The sequence below is a fragment of the Cajanus cajan genome, chromosome 1 (assembly GCF_000230855.2).
Source record: "Cajanus cajan strain Asha chromosome 1, NIPB_CcT2T_4, whole genome shotgun sequence".
NCBI classification, from domain to species: domain Eukaryota; kingdom Viridiplantae; phylum Streptophyta; class Magnoliopsida; order Fabales; family Fabaceae; genus Cajanus; species Cajanus cajan.
In genome coordinates, this window is record NC_138517.1 from 38056694 (window position 1) to 38077546 (window position 20853).

The window sequence follows — 20853 nt, forward strand, 5'->3', positions numbered from 1 at the left end:
TTTTATATATACATATATAAATATAAAATATCTATTATTAAATAATATATTTAAAAAAGTCCACACATGTACATACATAATTTTTTTTTAAAAATAAGGGTAGATATGTCAAATCAATATAAGGCAAAGACATTCAAACTAAGTTGGAACTCTAAGCCTACCAAATGTTTGCCAAATAGCTGTTTAGTCAAATGAAACAATTCTCAGTAAGGTTTTGAGTAAGACAAATATAATAAATGTTGTTATTACTAACAAGTGTGTTAGCGTTTCAGATAAAGACATAAGTATTGGCAAACTGAAAAATAAAAAATATACATGTATTACTGTCTACACCAGAACCAAGAAGATATGAGCTAAGCACTGGGTAAAGGTTGCCCAAAAGAAGGAAATACATCAGACTAAGATACCCACAAACACAGACACAAAGGAAATAAATAACTGAGCATGAGCAACCAAGATGAAAGGCAAAAGCTAACAAGACGACAGATGAGGAGATCAAACGAAATCAAGCCCAGCACAAGAAGAAAAATAATGAAGCCTCAGATGATACAAGACCATGAACGATGGACAAAACTAAGTTAAAGCATTCTAGATGGAGTCAAGAGCTTGCACAACTGACTAGACGGAGACTTAAATGCACAAACGAAAACCAAGAAGGCTGGATTGCGTTTGAATTCACAACAAGAAAAACTACCTAGCATCCACACTCTCAGAAGAACACATGAAGTCATCAAAATAGAAGAAGAGAGAAGAGCAAAATGGACTAGCGCTTATCCACAAATCAAAGCTGCATGTGTTAGAGCAAGTACACCTACCAATCAGCAAAGGACAATGCCTCTGAAGCTACAATACCAAGAAAGTACAGAAATATCTAGGTCATGATTAATTTCAGATATAGAAGCAAATAAACGGTACAAAAGTCTTCGTGAAACGCAGATTCAGCAAGCAAACATTCAATGCAAGATCAGATGCATTAAATGGAAGAATCCACGAAGCATGTGCAAACTAAACAAGAGAATCGGATGATGGCTAGTCAAGCATCAAAACAAGGTCTGCTCACAGACAAAAGAACATTCAACAAACACCAGATGAGGACTACTACAAGAAAGAGACATTGAAGTATCATAAGAAAATCCAAAACGAGACCAAACCTGGAACAAGAAAAGCTGTGTAGAACATCAGATGAAGCCAGATGGTCAACTCTGTTAAAAGAACAGTTAAGGCAAGGCACATCATGAGAACTAGACAATTCAAGCTAATTGAATAGACAAAGTGCAATATGTGCACTAGACAACTATGAGTCCAATATCAGATGGATGTATGTCAAGAACAACCTCCAGTGCAACATGAAGAAATGGACCAGGCATGAGACAAAGATAAGAAGAAAGTCAACTATACCTCAGACGAAGGACAACACAGACTGAAAGACACACCAGATGGAAACAATGTCTATCTATTCACATTGATGACCAGATCAAAGAAAAATCAAAGCATTAAACTTAGACGCTAAGACGATGGTCAAGATTGAGATGCACGTGACTAACAGACGAAGACGAAAACTGCTACGCAAGCAATTAAAGAATCAAGTCTCAAAGGAGTACTCTGGCATCGTCTACAATCACATATGTACTCTCAAAATAATAACGTGATCAAATGAAGAGAAGAAAAAGAAGAAGGAAAGCACGCAAAAGCAACAACATGCATGTGTCAGAAAAAACACATCACTTTTTTAGATAAGGACAATACTCTACAGCTACGAGACCAGAAAAGGACAAAAAGGTTCTTAGGTCTTAGCTAAGGTCAGGCACAACAGCTAACAAATGAAGAAAATTACACGCAATGTCCATGAACAGGAAGCAACATTTAATGCAAGAACCTGAGCATTAAATGAGAAGACCAAACTGGTCATGAACGACTACATCAGCTTCAACAGACATATGCAACGGATAAATTTTACAAGCCTATAAGTATGAAATAACCTCAAACCAAAAAAGCCTGGAAAGAAGCAGAATAACTATAGGCATTGCCTTGGGCTCTGAACATTAAGCACCAAAAGTAATATCAAGCCCAAAAGAAAAATAGAGAAATCAGAGATCGATTCTTCATAGTCAAATCTACAATGTACCATTGTATTCGTATCTGTAGTCTAAGGTGTTCCAAGGTTATCTTAGGAAAGAGACCTTAGTGAGTGTTGTACCTCTTTGTAAAGAGTAACCCACACACTCAGAATCTCTATAGGACTAAGGTAGTGAAACCTTAGAGAGTGTGCCAACTTATGTATCCTCTCTATGAGAGTAACCTAAACACTCAAACCAAACTTGCCTAGTTGATATTTGTAAAGCCTAAAGAGGCTAAGGAAAAAATACTTGTAAAGCCTAGAGAGGCTAGTCAAAGAATACTCACTGCTAGCTAGAAGTGGCTGATAAGAATATACTAGCGTCGACGAGTGAAGCCGACGGGCCAGGAGGTGGTCAAGAATACTCACTGTTAGCCAGAAGTGGCTGATAAGAAAATACTAGCGCTGGTGAGTGAAGCTGACGGGCCAAGAGTGGTCGAGAATACTTGGGGAACCAGAAGTGGTTTAAGAATACTAGAGCTGGTGAGTGAAGCTAGCCAACCAGGAGTGGTTGAGAATACTCGTGACCAGGAGTGGCCGTTACCTGGGTGGTCTAGAATACTCATGACCAGGAGTGGTCGTGACCTGGGTGGTCTATAATACTCAATGCTAGCCTGAAGAGGCTGATAAGGAAATACTAGCGTTGATGAGTGAAGTCAACGGGCCAGAAGTGGTCGACAATACTTTTGTACTGAATTGCATATTTAGTAGAACCCTTCAGTTGAAGGAGATTGGAAGTAGCTCGGTCTGAGTGAACCAGTATAAAATAACTTGCACTGCTAACTCATATTTCCTTTAGATGCATATCTTCCTTACTTATTAAATCCTTGTGAAAAACTTCGTCCACCAATAACCTTTAAGTGAAATCATCCTTCAGACACAGACGCAAACTTTGATTAACATATCTAGTATACTAAAGAGTTTTATCTACTACTTATCTTTAAACGAAACTATCTTGAAAAGGAAAATGCAAGAACTTTAATCATAATTGTTATATGAAACATTTTCCTTCAGCAAACGATAAATCTTTCAGACACAATGACCTTGTGTTAAGAAAATTCTACATAACTTTCTGGTATCTAAAAGTGCACTGGACGTAGAACATTATTCTTGCAAAAATGGTTTAAAATTCCTTACACACAGACACATATTCAACCACCCTTCTATGTGTTTCATGTCTAACTTCAATTGGTATTAGAGCTTGACCCCTTGGGTTGAGCATCTAACAATGCAGGGGATATATTGATCCATGAAGGAAAAAAGGATAAAGGAGAAGTCAGAAAAGCAAGGAGAACCAAACAGTCGGAATAGGTAAAGCGAGTATCAATTCTTTTATCTCAGTAAGGTATGTACTAGGTATTGCAAAAATTGAACATATTGAACTTGCTAGAATATTAAAATATCTACTGTCTACCTCCATGCATAACATACTAGGATGACAAGCGTGGCAAAACCATTACGTCCATGAACTCCTCAAAATGTAGTAAGAAACCACTACGTTTGAAATTCTTAGTCTGATGCTACACCTAAGTAATCTCTCATATGTTTAAGATTGACTCTCTAACGACCGATCTTAAAAGTTCATTCTAAAAAAATAGGTGTATAGTGATGGTTTATTTCTAGAGATTTTGTTAACAAAGTTATATATTTATATATACAATAAAAATACTTATCTTATTTTATCCTCGTCATTAGTTAAAACTTAAAAACTTATATACTTTTAAACAACAAAAATTATAAAAACTATTTTTATATAATTTTTAAAATAATTATAATTATTATAAAAATTAACTTAAAAACTTATATACTTTTAAACAACAAAAATTATAAAAAATTATTTTTATTTAATTTTTAAAATAATTATAATTATTATAAAAATTAGTAACCTTCTTCTTCTTCTCCTCCTCCTCCAATAACAAATTTATGCTTCCGCATTTTGCATTCCGCTTTATAGATCGCTCTTTAAATTTTTTTGATGTCAGTTTTTGTTTTCATTTGACTTGTTACAAGCTGTGCTATAAGTTACACACTGTTTCAAATTTATGGTATTGGAACCGATAGCAACTACGGTTTCTCAGCGCCTTGAATTGTCATCATGTCATGTCCATCTAAATTATCAAATGCATGTTTTTTGTGATTGATTCGATTTGTATTAATTGGTTGGCATTTTGAGGGATCCCCACTTGGTGTCTAAGACTCATAAAATGTAATCATTATTGAGAACTCAATTGCCTATATGCATTTTTTTTTGGCAGTCTATGCTTGTAATTATCCAGTACTTTGGTATTTGTTATTTTAGTTACATGTTTGTGGAGTTGGGAGTTTATCTTTTGTTGAAGTTTGTATGCTAATTGTGTAGTTATATGTAATATTTAATTGGGATGATCATGAATCAGGTTGAAAAATGAGCATGGGGCTTTGAGTTAAGGCATTTGTAACTTTTTTCAAATCTACTATAATCTGTAATATAACTACATGAAATTTGTTGTTATGTTATTTAATCCTCAAATTGGGGGGCTTGGCTGTTACAATCAAGGTTGTCAATATCGAAAGTTTATGTAATCTCGTGGAAGTTCTGTAAACTCGTATCATAAACCCGTTTCATAAATTCGTAAGAGTTTACTTAATATAAAAAATATGTGAAAAATACTTAAAAATAACATAATAACTACCATTTAATTTCATATTAAAGTAAAATAGTAAATTGTAGCAAATAAAAAATAAAATGACAGCAAATAAAAAATTAAGAAAAGATTAATATGTTAAATAGAAAATAAAAATATATTAGATAGAGAATAAAAACGAAGAAAGAACATGGTCTAATGCAACTCGCGGAAGAGCACGACGCTACTCGACTTAATGTCTGTGCGAAGAATGACGAGTGCGGCTGCGAGCATTGACAACGAGTGATTACGACTCTCGGAGAACAACGTGCAGAGGAGGAATGATGCGCAGAGGAGAAGCGGCATGAGCGGCGCAGATCAGAATGATGCGCAGAGGAGGTGCGGCGTGGCACGGATCGGAACGACGCATGGAGGAGTAGCAGCATGACGCGGATCCGCGCAGATTAGAACGATGCACAGAGGAGCAGCAGCATGGCGCGAATCTAAACGACGCTCAAAGGAGCAGCGATGTGAAGGAGAAAGACATGCGGAGGAGAACCAGACAACATGCGAAGGAGATAAGAAAAGACTGAACGACGAGGTTACCCTTAGGGTTTCGGGATTTGGTAAACTCGCAGATTTCGTTGTAAAGTCGCGATTTCATGCGAGATTACTCGAGTTTACCCGATTTTACTGGAGTTTACTCAAAAATGAGTTTACCTCCGAGTTGTCCCATTTTGCTTCAATAAACTCGTAATCTCGGAAAATATTACGAGTTGTAACTCGAGATTGACAACCATGGTTACAACTGTGTAATTGATTGTTTCACTTTTTGTCACTACAAGAAATTATGTTTTTAACTGGGGTTATTTAACTGGGATTACTTTAACCCCTGGAAACGTAAACATTTACGGGAGTTTTAATAACCCTAGTTAAATTATAGGGGTTTGATTTCAAACCCCGGGAAAGTGCCAAGTGTTTTTTAGAAACCCTGGGTAATATTATTTTAATTAATTAAAATATTATTTTTTAAATTTTCCTCCTATTATTTCCTTTCCCTCTTTCTAATAAAGACATCTTGTTCAACCCGCCGCGGCGTCAAAACCCTAGGAAAGAACTCCGGCTCACTTTCATTCCCCTTCACATTTTCGACAAGAAACGCTTCCTCCACATCCACATCCACACCCTCTTTCAACCCTCGCGATTTCAAGTAAGAGTGGACCAGAATTCCCAACGACGCTGCCAACAGAACAACCAAAACCACGGCAAACGCCCAAGACACCAAAGTGCTGGGGTTGGGTAGGAACCCGAAAGCCAAGAGGTAAAGGGCAACGACCACGACGATTGTGTTGAAAACCCCGAAATAGGATGAGTCTTGGTCTTCCTCCTGAGTGACAGCGGGAGGAATCTCGCGGAGGAAAAAGATTCCAGAGAGGCAAACAACGAATGGAACGAGAGCGAGCATGACTAGAAAGGATGTAGGGTCGTCGACGAAGAGAGCAGAGCAGAGGTCGGTGAATATGGTGGTGCTTAAGCCGACATAGCCTTTGAGAATGCCAGAAACGGGGCCTTTGTTGCGACAGAAGTTGTGGATGCAGGTGACTAGAACTGCCGTGTTCATCCAAGTTGTGCCATTGCCATTTTTTTTTGTTCTTTTGTTTTCTTCCATTCGTTTGTGTGATCCTTTTTAGGAGTTTGACTTAACGAATGAACGATTTCTTGTGCCGGAGATGCTCTTCCGACCTGCTGATTTGGGTCTGTCATTACGATGTGATTTAGGTTTATTCTTTAATTTTGAGGGATTTATTATGTGACTTTAATTGTTTACAGGAATGAACCATGTTGGGATCGTGGAATGTATTGTGCATGCTGTTAATGCGTGCCATCCGCATCTCCACCCTGTGGTTTCGGTTGAAGTCGAGCAACCTGTTTTTCAGTCTCAGAAGAAGGTATAACTGTTATGCTAGCTGAGTTTTGGTTGTTTTATGAAATATTTGCATTTGGATGTGTGTTGCTTGTATAGAATTTATAAAATGTGGATTCATGTTAGTTATGTTCATGGCTTGATTGATATTTTCGTTGGACAAAATTAATTACTTGCATAACTTTGATTTAGAGTCACAGCTAACGAATCCCTTTTCAAAGTGCAAATAAATTAATCCTTCTTGGTTTTTAGATTTTACACAACATAAAGCCATCACCCCACTCACCACACTATATATTCCTGAAACAGAAACACTAAGCCAATAGCAGCAATGGTTAGAGACACAGAGCCTTTACCGTATGATGCTGTTAATGGACAACAAAAAGACTTTGATCCTAGTGCTCCTCCACCATTTAAGATTGCAGAAATAAGAGCTGTCATACCAAAACATTGTTGGGTAAAGAACCCTTGTGAGATTCACTGTACTGTTTCCATTGTTTGTGTATCCATATTATTTGGTGAGTGCTTTTTGACTTGGAAGTTGGAACACAACATTATTATAGTATAGTTCAAAAATAATGGCTTTTCTTTATTTAAGAGGAGGCCTTATAACTGTTGATCGTGATTATGGTTGGATTAATAACATCCACCATGACATTGGCACACATGTTATCCACCATCTCACTACTAGAAAAACACTATCCCTAATAAATCTGTACAAAATAAAAGGAATTGTGCACTAATAATAGAACACAATCAGTTCAAAATATATATCTAGCATTAAAACAGTTTTATTTATAAATAAATAAATATATAATGCATGTTTCAATATGGGAACTTATTTTTATTATGGTATATTAGTCGACTGTTGGAAAGATGATAGAGCTTCTTGGAGGGAAAGCAGGGGTTTCATGTGGCAGGTTTCACTATAGAAGTGCTTTTAGCCAAGTTTCCAATATTTTTATAACCGTAGAGATCGATTTGTTAACTTAACTACGTGGTTGATGGTATTTCTATTTTTCTGCATGTTTTTTTACTGTTTAGCTTAACTAGGTGGTTGTTGGTCAGCTCATGTAATTAGTGTTTAGGGTGGCTAAATTATCTTGAATTAATAATTTTTGCTCAAAATTATCAAGGCCAATTACCTTTTGACTTGGCTATGTTCAATAATTCACCGGTTGTGTTTCAAAATGAAATCACTTTTTTCAATATCTAATATTGTATATTTTGTGTTTCTAATTATGATTTATGTTTATATTGTAGGTTTCTGATCAAGGAAGTGTGCCAACATATGAAACAAATTCTCAACGTGAAATGGGGTGTGGGTGATAGCTTAAAAGCACATTAATTAATTTGTAGTTGATTTGTGCTTCATTTTTTGAAGATAAAAACTGTGTGCTAGTTTATTTTGAGTAATTTGTAGTCTATTTCTTCTTTTAGGAGTGACTTCATGAGAATACTCCTTTATTACTATTATGCTACATTATGTTAATTTTAAGCTTCATACCTTATGCTAGAAATATAAATTTAGTTTATATTTATAACTTGCAAATTTGATTTGATTTACAAACTTTATTAATAAAAATAAGATCTTCTAAAAACTAGTATTATATATATATATATATATATATGTGTGTGTGTGTGTGTGTGTGTGTGTGTGTGTGTGTGTGTGTGTGTGTGTTTGTATATATACACAACAAATAAAAACAATAATTTATGAGAATAATAGTGGTTCAAAAACTTATTGACGTACACAATTAAGAAATAAATGTTAAAATAAAAATAACAATGATGAGGTTAAATAACCCCTTCTACAAATATTTTATAGTAATTAATCCTCAACAATTAATGGGAGTTAAAAATTGCAGACAAGTGCAGCACTATATTAGTTTTTTAAAATTTTTTTAGGATTATTAATCTCTATTAATTAATAGAAATCTCATCTAATTGTCAAAAGTTTACAAATCGTGAGGAATTAACCGGGGTTCTAGAACCCCAGGCAATCACTACAAGAAAAATGCTAAATAGCGACCGAAATTTTTCGGTCGCTATTTTGCGACCGAATTAGCGACCGAAAATTTTTGGTCGCTATTTTGCGACCGAATTAGCGACTGATCAAAATAGCGATCGATTTAGCGACCGAAAATTTTCGGTCGCTATTTTGCGACCGAATTAGCGACGGATTTGGGTGGTAGCGAGAAAATCGGTCGCTATTTAATTGTGTTTTATGAAAGCATGATCTGCGACAGAATTAGCGACCGATTTTGAATAAATATAAAAAAAAATTGCGACCGATTTTATTTCGGTCGCTAATCCTAAACTTTTGAATATTTTAGCGACCGAATTAAAATCAGTAGCTAAAACTTTTTTTTTTTTATCATTCAAATGTCAATTGATGTGGCAATTTTTATTAAAATGTCAAAGCTAGGATTCGAACTATGGACATGGAGATTATGGGCCACGCATGGTACCGCTGTGCCACTTTAATTTCTTTGTAAAATATTAAAAGTAATATATATACATAATATAATATCTTTTCTAAACTTTGAAAAATCCTCAACATTATATTAGATATCTTTTAATTTAATATTAAATATCTTTTAATTATAAAATATAATAAATCAAATCTAAAATCTGTAATAATTTATTTGATACAAATATTTAATATGAAATTATTTATTATAAATTTAGTTATGATTTTTATAATCTTTTAATTTAATACTGGATTTCTTTTGATTATAATATTTTAATATATTTTATTTGAAATATCAATTAAAATATTTTATTACCTTTTCATTTTAATTTATTGTAAAAGAATAAGAATATTTAATTTAGCAGTAATAAAAAATAACTATTATAAGATTTAATTTGTTTAATTTTATTATTTATTATAATATTTTTAGTCGCTATATTGATAAAAAAAAATATTTTTAATTAAAATATATTTTAAAATTTTAATTAATTTATTTCATTCACTCTCTTTATTAAAAAGTGATAAAATATAATTTATATTCAATTAATTTAGTAAAATAAAAACTTAAAAATATGTATTTAAAATCTATAACAATTTCTTAAATACAAATATTTAAAATTTTAAAATAAATGTTTATTTATTTATTTATTTTAAATAAATTAAGCACAAATTAAATGTTGTGATTTTTTTAGAGTATTCATCGTTAAAGTTGCAAGCTCAGTTACTTGCTGTAGAGAAGGAGAAACATAAATATTGAATAATTCATCTTTTGAGAACCATGAAGGATCTCAGATCAAAGTTAGAGCAAGTGAGTATAGCTGATTTGTTTTTAAATTTTTATTGAAATAAATGATCAAAATATATTGCCTCTTTTAATGTGTTGCTTCAAGTCAAAATTAGCCAATCTGATTACAAAATAAATTAAAGGCAAAAAAATCACGTATCAATTCATATCATAATCAAATTTGATTATAAAAGAAAAATGAAAGATCATATCTGGTTCCGTGAAACATCAGTGTTTTAGCGACCGAAATAGCGACCGATTTTATTCGTAGCTACATCAGTGTTTTAGGAGTATTTTTTTTTCAACAGGAAAAAATTTATAAGAAATCTTTTAACTTCCTATTTAATTTGATTTCTACTTGTCATAATTATTTATGAACTAGATTTTAATATTTTAAAATAAATTATCATCAAATGAAAATAATTTTATACCAACTTGATTTCTTTGGGAAAGTAATATATATATATATATATATATATATATATATATATATATAAAATACAGAAGCTTATAATTTTTATTATCTTATAATTTAATATTGGATTTCTTTTGATTATAAAACATAGTAAATAAAATCTAAAATCTGTATTAGTTTATTATAATTATCTTTTTGATAATTATTATAGTAGTAAATCAAAATATTTATCTGGATTTGAGTTATAATTATTATAATCTTTTTGATTTAATATTAGATATCTTTTGATTATAAAATATAATAAATAAAATCTAAAATCTGTAGCAATATCTTTATACAAATATTTAATATCAAAATATTTATTATAATTTTAATTATGATTTTTATAATCTTTGGATTTAATACCGGATTTCTTTTGATTATAATATTTTAATGTATTTTATTTGAAATACCAGTTAAAATATTTTATTTTTTTTATTTTAATTTATTATAAAATAATTAGAATATTTAATTTAGTATTATTAAAAAATAATCATTATAAGATTTAATTTATTTAATTTCATTATTTATTATAATACTTTTAGTCATTGTATTGATAAAAAAAAATATTTTTAATTAAAATATATTTAAAAAATTTAGTTAATTTATTATCATTCACTTACTTTATCAAAAAAATGTTCAAATTATGTCTGAACAAAAAATAATTATTTTTAATTGTGACACAATGAAAAAGTGTCGTACATATTTAAGAAGTATCATATCTAAAATATATCAGAATATTTAAAATATATTAGAGTATCATATATTGGATTTTGTGGATGTATAGATGCCTCATAATTTACTGTTTAGTGTTTAACATTATAAATTTTTATTCAATATCTTCACTTTAAGGTGGGTTATGTTGGGAGAGGAAATTAGTTCTTTACTCCTTCATTAGATATGCCAAACAATCAAACTATTTATAGAAAGAAAGTAAAATAATAGAAAGACGGGAGAGAGAAGCTAACGTATCACATTTGTTTACAAAGAGAATTAGGTAAGAACGAAAAATAAATAAATAAATAAATAAATAATTGGGTCTAATTGATTGTTTAACAAAACTATTTGCTTTCTCCACTCTGTTTCCTATTAATAATGGGTTCGTTTGCTTAAAACTTTTTTTTTCTATAAAGCACCTTTTTTTATTAAATTTTATTTATCTTCCAATTGAGTTAGATTAATTTAAAGTTAAGTCACAATCTTCCAAGTCACTACCATCACCAGTCACTGCAGGGGTGATAGAAGAAATGCAAAATAGGATAACTAAATTAAATGTTGAGCTTGCTGCAAAAGAAGCAAAGGAAAAAGCATTAGAAGAGCATATGCGACAGCATGATGAGCAGATGCGATATATACTACGCCATCTCAACATTGACCCTTTAAGGCCAACCCCTCCTGCACCGAGTACTACCCCAGATGATCCTGACCATGCTGTTGATGATGTTCTTGATGACATAGCAATAGAAACATATGAGATTAGAGTAGAGATATTAATTTTATTAATATTATTAATTATTTATTGAACTTATGTTGATTTTGAAAAACTTTTTGCAAAGATCCATATAAGTGCTTAACTACTTTTCTTTCCTTATTTTTTTATTTAATAAAATCAACTATGTAAGTTTTTTTATTCACTTATTTGAACAAGGAGAATTTTTCTTCACTTTTTTACTCTTTTTTTTTTATTATGAGATTTTAAAAGAAAAAGAAAGAGAAAAAAATTACGTTTAAATTAATTTTCAAAATTTTACAAAGTTATTTAAAAATGAAAATAAGATAGTAAACGCATACATAATCTCACAATTCTAATAATACGTTATTAAATAATAATGAAAAATTATTTATACTAAAAATATTCACAATTATCCCATAGAATCAGCTTAACCGTAAGAGATTTGGAAAATATATATGAAACTTTAATTCAAATTCCATCATCGTCATTTATAGAAAAAAAAAAAGAATACACAAGTCATTATAATAAAATGAGACCAATGTATATAATATTTGTGCATCATTTCATATTTTTCTCTGTCGAGGAGTTTTCATTCTTGTAGAATTGACTTTCTAGACAAATCAAACACATCACCCCGTGGGTGATCTTATAGAAACACGTTGGAGAACGACAAATAAATTCAAATTTCGTGCTTTTCCAATGTAATTTCCAATTGAAATAAACAATTGCTCGTCAAACTGTATCTCTGTTGGTGCTTTTGTAAGCGACAGGGATCGCGATCTATGGCTTAAGTTGAGGAAAGAGCTCATCCGTTGATTGACACCCGCATGAACGGTGACATTCGCGCGGCTGAATCAAAATTTGGCCGAATGAAAAAAGAAAAATTCCCGCTCAACCTTTTTTGGCGATGTGTACCCCTATAAATAAAACAAACACTAGTCTCATTCTCTCTCTCACTCTTGGAACCCTCCTTTGCGATATCAATGGCTCGTACCAAGCAAACCGCAAGGAAGTCCACCGGAGGAAAGGCTCCGAGGAAGCAGCTGGCGACGAAGGCCGCACGTAAGTCTGCTCCGGCCACCGGCGGCGTGAAGAAGCCCCACCGTTTCAGGCGGGCACGGTGGCGCTGAGGAGATCCGCAAGTACCAGGAGAGCACCAAGCTTCTCATCAGGAAGCTTCCTTTCCAGAGGCTGGTGAGGGAAATCGCTCAGGATTTCAAGGATCTCTGCTCTTCAGGAAGCCGTCGAGGCCTATCTCATTGGTCTTTTTGAAGACACAAATCTCTGCGCTATTCATGCCAAGAGAGTCACCATTATGCCCAAGGATATTCAGCTTGCTCGTAGGATTAGGGGCGAGAGGGCTTAGGGCTTTCCTTCTGTATTGTAATCGATTACTTTCACTTATCAGTAGTCTGAAATTTCTAGTTTTGGTGTAAGTGGATGTATAACCCTATTTGTAATTTGAGGATAATCAAGTTTAATTTTAATGTTTAAGTCTTAGCATTGTTTGTATCCTTAGACAGGTGATTTTGATTTAAGCTTTTAGCTTTCCCCAAATTTAAAAAACCTTTATGGATATTTCTTTTTACCACCTCTTTTATATGAAACATGTCCCCATTTCTTTCTTTTACTTTCTCAGGATCTGTTTCTTGTTCTTATCAAAATTAAAATTTTAAATTTATTTGGTTTGTTTTGTTTTTGATGGTGTTTTAGCGACTGAAATAGCGACCGATTTTATCCGTAGTTATATCAGTTATTTTGCGACCAAAATAGCGACCGATTTTATCCGTAGCTACATCAATTATTTAGCGACCGAAATAGCGACCGAGTTTATCCGTAGCTACAACAGTTTTTTAGCGACCGAAATAGCGACTGATTCATAAAATGTTTTTATTAAATAAATACAAAAAATAGCGACGGAAATTGCTACCAAAAAATTCGGTCGCAAAATTGGTCTCCAGAAGTTAGGAGACCAAAATTTTAGCGACGGATTTTTATTGTCTAGCGACTGATTTTTCGGTCGCTAAATTGCGACGGAAAAAATTTCGGTCGCTATTTGAAATAGCGACCAGGGTTTTAGCGACGGAATTTTTCGGTCGCTATTTCGGTCGCTGAATGTAATAGCGACTGAATTTACCTAAATAGCGACCGATTTTGGTGGTAGCTAAAACTTGATTTTTTTGTAGTGAATCATTTGAGGTTTTTAAAACTTCTGGTCATTAAATGGGGTTTTAAAACCTCTGGTAATTAACTGGGGTTTAAAAACCTCTGGTAATTAACTGGGGCTTTAAAACCGCTGGTAATTTAATGGGGTTTTAAAACCCCCGGGAACATATGCGTTTACCCAAGGTTCGCTAAAACTGCTGGTAACACGTTACCGACGGACAATTTGGCTGCGGAAAATGCAACCGCGGGTAACGTCATTAACGGGGGTTTTAACCTCAAGTAAATTTAAAATTAACCTCTACTAAATCCATTTTTTTTTGTAGTGTGTTTTTTGCATTACTAGTGATTTCATGGGATATAAGTTTGTTTCTAATGTGAAATATATTTTTGTATGCTCTGTTTTACTTGTGGTAGCAGAATGGATGCATAAAGTCTGCATGGGACGCCAGTGTATTACTATGTTAGTAATTTTCTATTCTCTTGCTTGGTTTGTAGCTTATGAGCATAGATCAATGAAGAAAAATAAGTGCATGTATTGCTTCTAAGTGATACTTCTCATCTCATCAATATTATTTTATTCTCTTTTAGTTCTCTCACTAGTACAAAAATTACTTTTAAAATCGGTCTTAAGGTAGCCAATTTTAAAAGTGACGCGGTGACAATTTTGTAAATAATGACATTACATTTTAAATCGGCTATACCTTATGACTGATTTTAAAAGGTCTCTGATGCTACTTTTAAAATCGGTTTTTAAATAGCCGATTTTAAAAGTGTTACTTTTAACATCGGCTATCTAAGACCGATTTTGTATGTAGTTTTTAAAATCGGTTCTTAAATTGCCGATTTTAAAAGTGGCTATTTTTAAAATCGGTTCATAGATAGCCAATGTTAAAAATGTCCGAACTTATTTTTCTCCCTTCCCTTCCATTCTCTTAATTTGATCTTTGGCTCCATTCTCTTTCATTTATCCCTCCATTCTTTTCTTTACTCTCTCGGGCTCTCATCTAAACTCTCCAGCTTCTCATTTTCTTTGCAAGACTACAATATTAAGGTAACATTCTCTTCTCATGTCTCTAGTTTCGTTGTTGTTGGGCAAAATTTGAATCTGGAACGACCCGTTTTGCTTGCAGAACGGGCCGTTCTGCAAGCAAAACGGGCCGTTCTGCAAGCAAAACGGGCCGTTCTGAGCTCGTTCCAGACTACAATTTTAGGCATTTTTCAGATCCTGGAACGGCCTGTTCCAGTTTAGGAACATCCCTGTTAGTCAAGTAGCCTCGTATAACTTAAGAGGGGGGGGTGAATTAAGTTATCTAATTTTTCTTCTCTTTATAAGTTTTTCTAACTTCTTTCTTATAAATTCAATATCATAAACAAATTATATGTAATGATGCAAAAACTTCACAACAAAATTAAAAGTATAGGGAAAAAGAATTGCAAACTTGATTTTATACTGGTTCGGCCAACCTTGCCTACATCCAGTCCTCAAGTCCCCACTTGAGATTCTCACTTTGCTTGTAACTTTTACAAGACTCAAATTCTCCAACACCTAGGAATTCCCTTTCCTCGTGTTGAGAATCACAGACCAACAAGGAGAACAACACTTTCTCCTTTACAGATCAATAGATGATTTGAATAAAGTAGAACAACTCTCTTTTGAAGAGTGAATTTTACACTTTGTTGATCTAGTAGAACTCTTTAGATAATGATTGCAAAATGATTTTGGTCAAGTGATTTGTAAAGATAATTTTCATAATAGAGTTCGTAACCTTTCTCTGAGAAATTATTGGTATTTATAGATGATTGTTTCATAGGTTATGGCTTTTCATGAAGAGTTGTGACTTTCTAAAATATTTTAGAATATAGGCTCTGGTAATCGATTACAAGACTTGGTAATCGATTACAACAATTTAATTTCAAAATGTTTGGCACGTTGTATAATTTAAATTCAAATTTCAAAATTTATCTTCTGGTAATCGATTACAGGAATGAGTAATCGATTACCAGAGCACGTTTTAATAAGTAACTTGAATATATGAGTTTCATCCTCTGGTAATCGAGTAATCGATTACCAAACTCTTAAAACTATAATTAGCTTATTAAAACTTAAGATAAAGAAAACTTCTATTTTTAAAACCTTATTTATATATAAAAAATTATATTTGGGTTTTCTTTGAAATTTTTTATTTTAAATGGCCAAGAATCTTATGCAATATTTCTAAAGATTTCTTTTTACATATAAAGCTAGGTTGACAAGACTTATCTAAAATACTTTGAGATTTTTGTTTCTTGATCACCTTGCTTTAACTTGACCTCATGTTTTCTACAATTTCTTTGGCATCATCAAAATCTTTTACATACGTTTTTCCACATTCTCCCCCTTTTTGATGATGACAACATACTGTAAATGGAAAGAAACATAAAACACTGTATATCAATCACTCTCCCTTAGTCTCCCCCTTAATAAATCATTATTTGATGTTAATTTTATTTTATAAAAAAATTTGAATTTATATAGACAGTTGTAGTGATCAGATTAAATTGTTCAATTCAAAATATCCAATTTTTGATTAGGAATAAATTATCCCTTTCTCTTCTTTCCTTTCCTCTCCCCCTTTGGCAACATCAAAAGGAATGAGATAATAGATAAAAAAATATAGAATGAGATAAACAAAAACCACGCAGAACAATAGCAAATATGTCCCAATAGCAAAATAGTCAGAGTCAATCGTGCAGAATTATCCTAGAACATACTAATCAAAAAGTCCAGAAATTGATTAAAAATAGCCCAAAACATAAGATAAACTAAAAGAACAACTTATCAGAATCACAGTCAACTAGCTACTCGGAAGGGCGACGAAGAGATTTTACTTCCTCCTCAAGACGAGTCATGCGAGTGTCAAGAGAATCAAAATTTTCACCAACATAGAAACGAAGATCTCTAATTTCATTGAGAACATCCGAGAGAAGTGCTGATGAAGGATCTTGAGGAGGTGGTGACGGAGTTCTATCATCAGTGTCAACTTCTTGAAAATCCCGCTTCCTGATCCAGGTGTTTTCCAGTGTTTTCTTGTACCCAAAAGAAGCAATTGCATTTGCCCCAATCTCAAAGAATCTCTTAACTAGAACCCATGTTTCATCTTCCAGAGGAACCTTAAAGTGTTCTAAAATAGTAGTTATAAAGTTTGGGTATGGAAGAGAAGCATTAACCTGCAGGGCCTTTTTCATACGACTCTTAATCAGATGAGCCCAGCTAAACTCCCGGCTAGTGATTAAAGCCCATATTAAGATTAAGTCTTCCTTTGATGTCAGTACAAGGTTAGTGGTGCGGGGAAGCAGTACCCGAAAGATTATATAATGCATGATGCGATAATCAAATTTTATTGATCCAGCCAATAATCGTCCAGTCATGTCAGCATCATCCACACAAATCATACTTTGGGCATTGGGATGGGGATATTCTGGTTTCCATGTATCCGAAATCGTTCCCTCAAATAGTGTACCCTGATCATTTAATTTTGATAAATCACAGAACAGAGACTAATTTATCACTATTGGAATTTTTTTAACCTCACTGTGAAGAACCCCATTCCTGATTTCCAAATTACTGTAAAAGACCCTGACTAATTATGGATAAAGAGGGTTCTTCATAGACATAAAATCCAGCAACCCATAATTTTTAAAAATCGTATAACACTCAAATGATTCACCCTCAAAAAAATCAATACTGATATACTTAGGATCAACAATATTTCGCTCAGGAAATAACTGGAAGTACCTATCTCGTTGTTCATATGTGGAGAACAGAGCGAGAGCACGTCCAGAGTGTGGAATAGGATTCGTAGGAGCAGGGGCATCGTCGGAGGGAGGCTGTTGACGGTGGCCGGCGGTGGTTGAACTTGAAGAACCTTTATGACGTTTTGATGATTCTGCCATTGAGTGATTGTTTTGAAAAATAGAATCGGTAGAATTGAAGAGAATCGAAAATGATGAAGAATGGAACAAACGAGACTCGATTTCGTTAAGAATTGAGGAAGATATGGAGTTTTGGAAAGGGTTAGGGCGCGAAGGTTTTGGGGTTTTTGCGTGAGGAAGAAGACGAAACTGCACAATTATAAGTGCAGATGTGTCGTGTAATCGATTACATGATTATTGTAATCGATTACAATTTTCAGATTTGTGCAATTTTGCTACTGGTAATCGATTACACTTTACCCAGATAAGTGAAACACGCTTTGGTAATCGATTACACTAATTTGTAATCGATTACTTGTGTGCCAGAACAAGTAAATAGCTTCTGGTAATCGATTACGTGACTATGTAATCGATTACAATTGTCCAAAATTTAAAAATTTTATTCATTCCCTCTGGTAATAGATTACTTGACCCTGTAATCGATTACAACTATTAAAAATGTGTCTTTTTACTATAGAGTCAAAAAGTAATGTGAGAAGAGTCTAGAATCCCCAATTCTTGTCTAATTGAAAAGAAGTTTTCTTTTGGTAAGAGCTTTGTGAATATATCAGCTGATTGATTCTTTGTTTCAACAAATTCTAGAACACAATCTCCTTTTTGAACATGATCCCTAAGAAAATGATGTCTTATCTCAATATGCTTAGTTCTAGAATGAAGAACTGGATTTTTAGAGAGATTAATAGCACTAGTATTATCATACTTAATTGGAATATGATCTAATGATAAACCAAAATCAGATAGTTGTTGTTTCATCCATAGTACACTAGTACACAAAGGGTCTTTTACGTCGGGTATTTTGAGCCTTTTACGTCGGAAAAGGTTCCGACGTTAATACGGGAGACGTAAATTTACGTCGCCTCTAAAACGTGACGTAAATTTACGTCGGACATTATCCCAGCCCGACGTAAAAGGGACCAAAAGTATGCCATAATTTTACGTCGGACATGGCTTGTCCGACGTAAATTTACGTCGGCCATTGCAAGGCCCGACATAAATTTACGTCGGACAAGCCATGTCCGACGTAAAATTATGGGGTTTTTTTTTTTTTTAAAACGCTTATAAATTTTTGATATACCCAACACCTGCATATATATAGTCCAGAATACCAAATCTAAACCAGGCAGTCCAGAATAGAAATTCAAATTATATTTCAAAATTGAATGACAAAAAGAAAATAATATATAAATCTTAAAAAGCATAAATTATGACAATGTAAATCCTATTATCCTAAAAAAGCTATAAAACATATGTTTGTCAATGCTATCTAACTAACTAAACTAACTAACTATCAAACTATAAACATAATATCTAACTAACTAAACTTAGAAATCTAACTATGATATACTTTGAAGAAAAAAAGTTGCCCATTGTTCTCTTATCTTGAGCATCTCATCTTCGGGCAATGGAGATGGATCTTGAAAGACCTGAAACATTAATTTAAGTGTCATTAATATGTAATGTTAATTATCCTAAAGGTAAATATACTTAAATAAATTTTGATATGAATTACCTGCGCCCAAGAATCAATAATACACGCAAAAACTATGGCTCTCATCCAATACATGATGTAATAGCCACATTCAAACGAGTCTTGTTGCCTATTACACTAAAATGAGAAACAAATAACTATTATTTCCAAAGTCAATAAATTTAAATATTATTGACTATATGAATTAATTTGCCAACCTTAGGGTATATGAAATGCAATGACTTTGATGATCTGGCTCTTCCACTTAAAATATTAACTCCAGACACGATTCTAATTAATTGAAATAAAAACAAATGTTAGCCAATATATATAATTACAGTTTTAAAACATAATGAAAAAATTTAATTACCCTTGTAATTGACATTTAATTTCGTGGCTTGGTTTTCGATGTAGTGAACAAAACCACACCACGGTGTATTCCTTAGGAATGATTACCATTAACTGCCAATGAGACCTACATTGTATGACAAACAAATTAGTTATAAAATTACCATGATTAAAAAACCAATTAAAAAACTAACCCGTCAATGTATGGAGCCATGTATATATCTCTTCTTGAGTCACTCATCCATGTTTGCATATATTGCTGGATCTGGACCTGAGTGTTTCCTGATTTTTGGATGGATTGAGGCTCAATAAATCCATATACTTCTGCTTGTGCATGCTCCACACTCAATTTGTCCATGTACCTAACACAAATAATTATTATAAGTTAAATGTAATTATTGTAAATTTAGACTCATAAAAGAAAATATGACTTACATGGCCCACAACTGTATGATAGAAATATTTAACATGGAGTTTCCCCCAACAATCTCTAATGCATCAGGCATAGATATGTATAGTGGAACAGCAGCGCTATTAACTCCAAACACTCTAATGTCCCACTGCAATTGAATTGGCTTCTTCTTTAATCGTGGTAATATGATTAGAAGCTTAGATATGGGATCATCCTCAGCTGCTGCGATATTAGCATCATCAACATGAGGTTCTCTCATGACCTCCTTACCACGGTTGATAAAATCCTAAAGAAATAATCACAATTAGTTAAACAATAATAGAATTATAAGAATATAAAAGAGAAATAATATAATTACCTTTGCCCGTGCTGAAAGCGGCATGACCAAACATTTTGGCCAAGCTAAGAATGTGCCGGTTGCCTGCCCCACTAGTTGAACCTCTGTATTGGGCAAAGGCACTAGAGCAGCAGCATCTTGAACTTGGTCAACCACAACCCGTGTCCAGTCTGGCTGTAGAGGGACACCGTGGATGGTTGAGCCACCCTCAAATACTCGACCAATAGCCACTAACCGTGGGGGGTCATCCTCAACATATAACTCACACTGGTTTGGTACATCAGTGTGAGTCTGATCCGGTGAGGGATCTGGAGCAGCACAACTCCCTTTAGTGCTGACTCGA

General features: G+C 33.2%; 1 protein-coding gene, 1 long non-coding RNA gene and 1 pseudogene across 2 annotated transcripts; 2 read left to right on the forward strand and 1 right to left on the reverse strand.

Moving 5' to 3' along the window:
* The first annotated feature begins 6032 nt into the window (after nucleotides 1–6032).
* On the forward strand, nucleotides 6033–8180 carry LOC145953950 (uncharacterized). The gene is made up of 3 exons (XR_014431167.1): nucleotides 6033–6317; nucleotides 6550–6668; nucleotides 6953–8180. It is a non-coding gene; the product is annotated as an uncharacterized LOC145953950 (long non-coding RNA).
* Nucleotides 8181–12699: 4519 nt separating this feature from the next.
* LOC145949620 (histone H3.2-like) lies at nucleotides 12700–13307 on the forward strand (annotated as a pseudogene).
* Nucleotides 13308–19548: 6241 nt separating this feature from the next.
* On the reverse strand, nucleotides 19549–20602 carry LOC145953951 (uncharacterized). Its single transcript, XM_083067699.1, has 3 exons — nucleotides 20197–20602; nucleotides 19956–20123; nucleotides 19549–19888 (listed from the first exon to the last, which is right to left on the reverse strand). Exons 1-3 carry the CDS (start codon nucleotides 20430–20432, stop codon nucleotides 19780–19782), a joined length of 513 nt encoding a protein of 170 aa, XP_082923825.1. The 5' UTR covers nucleotides 20433–20602; the 3' UTR covers nucleotides 19549–19779.
* Nucleotides 20603–20853: the final 251 nt, after the last annotated feature.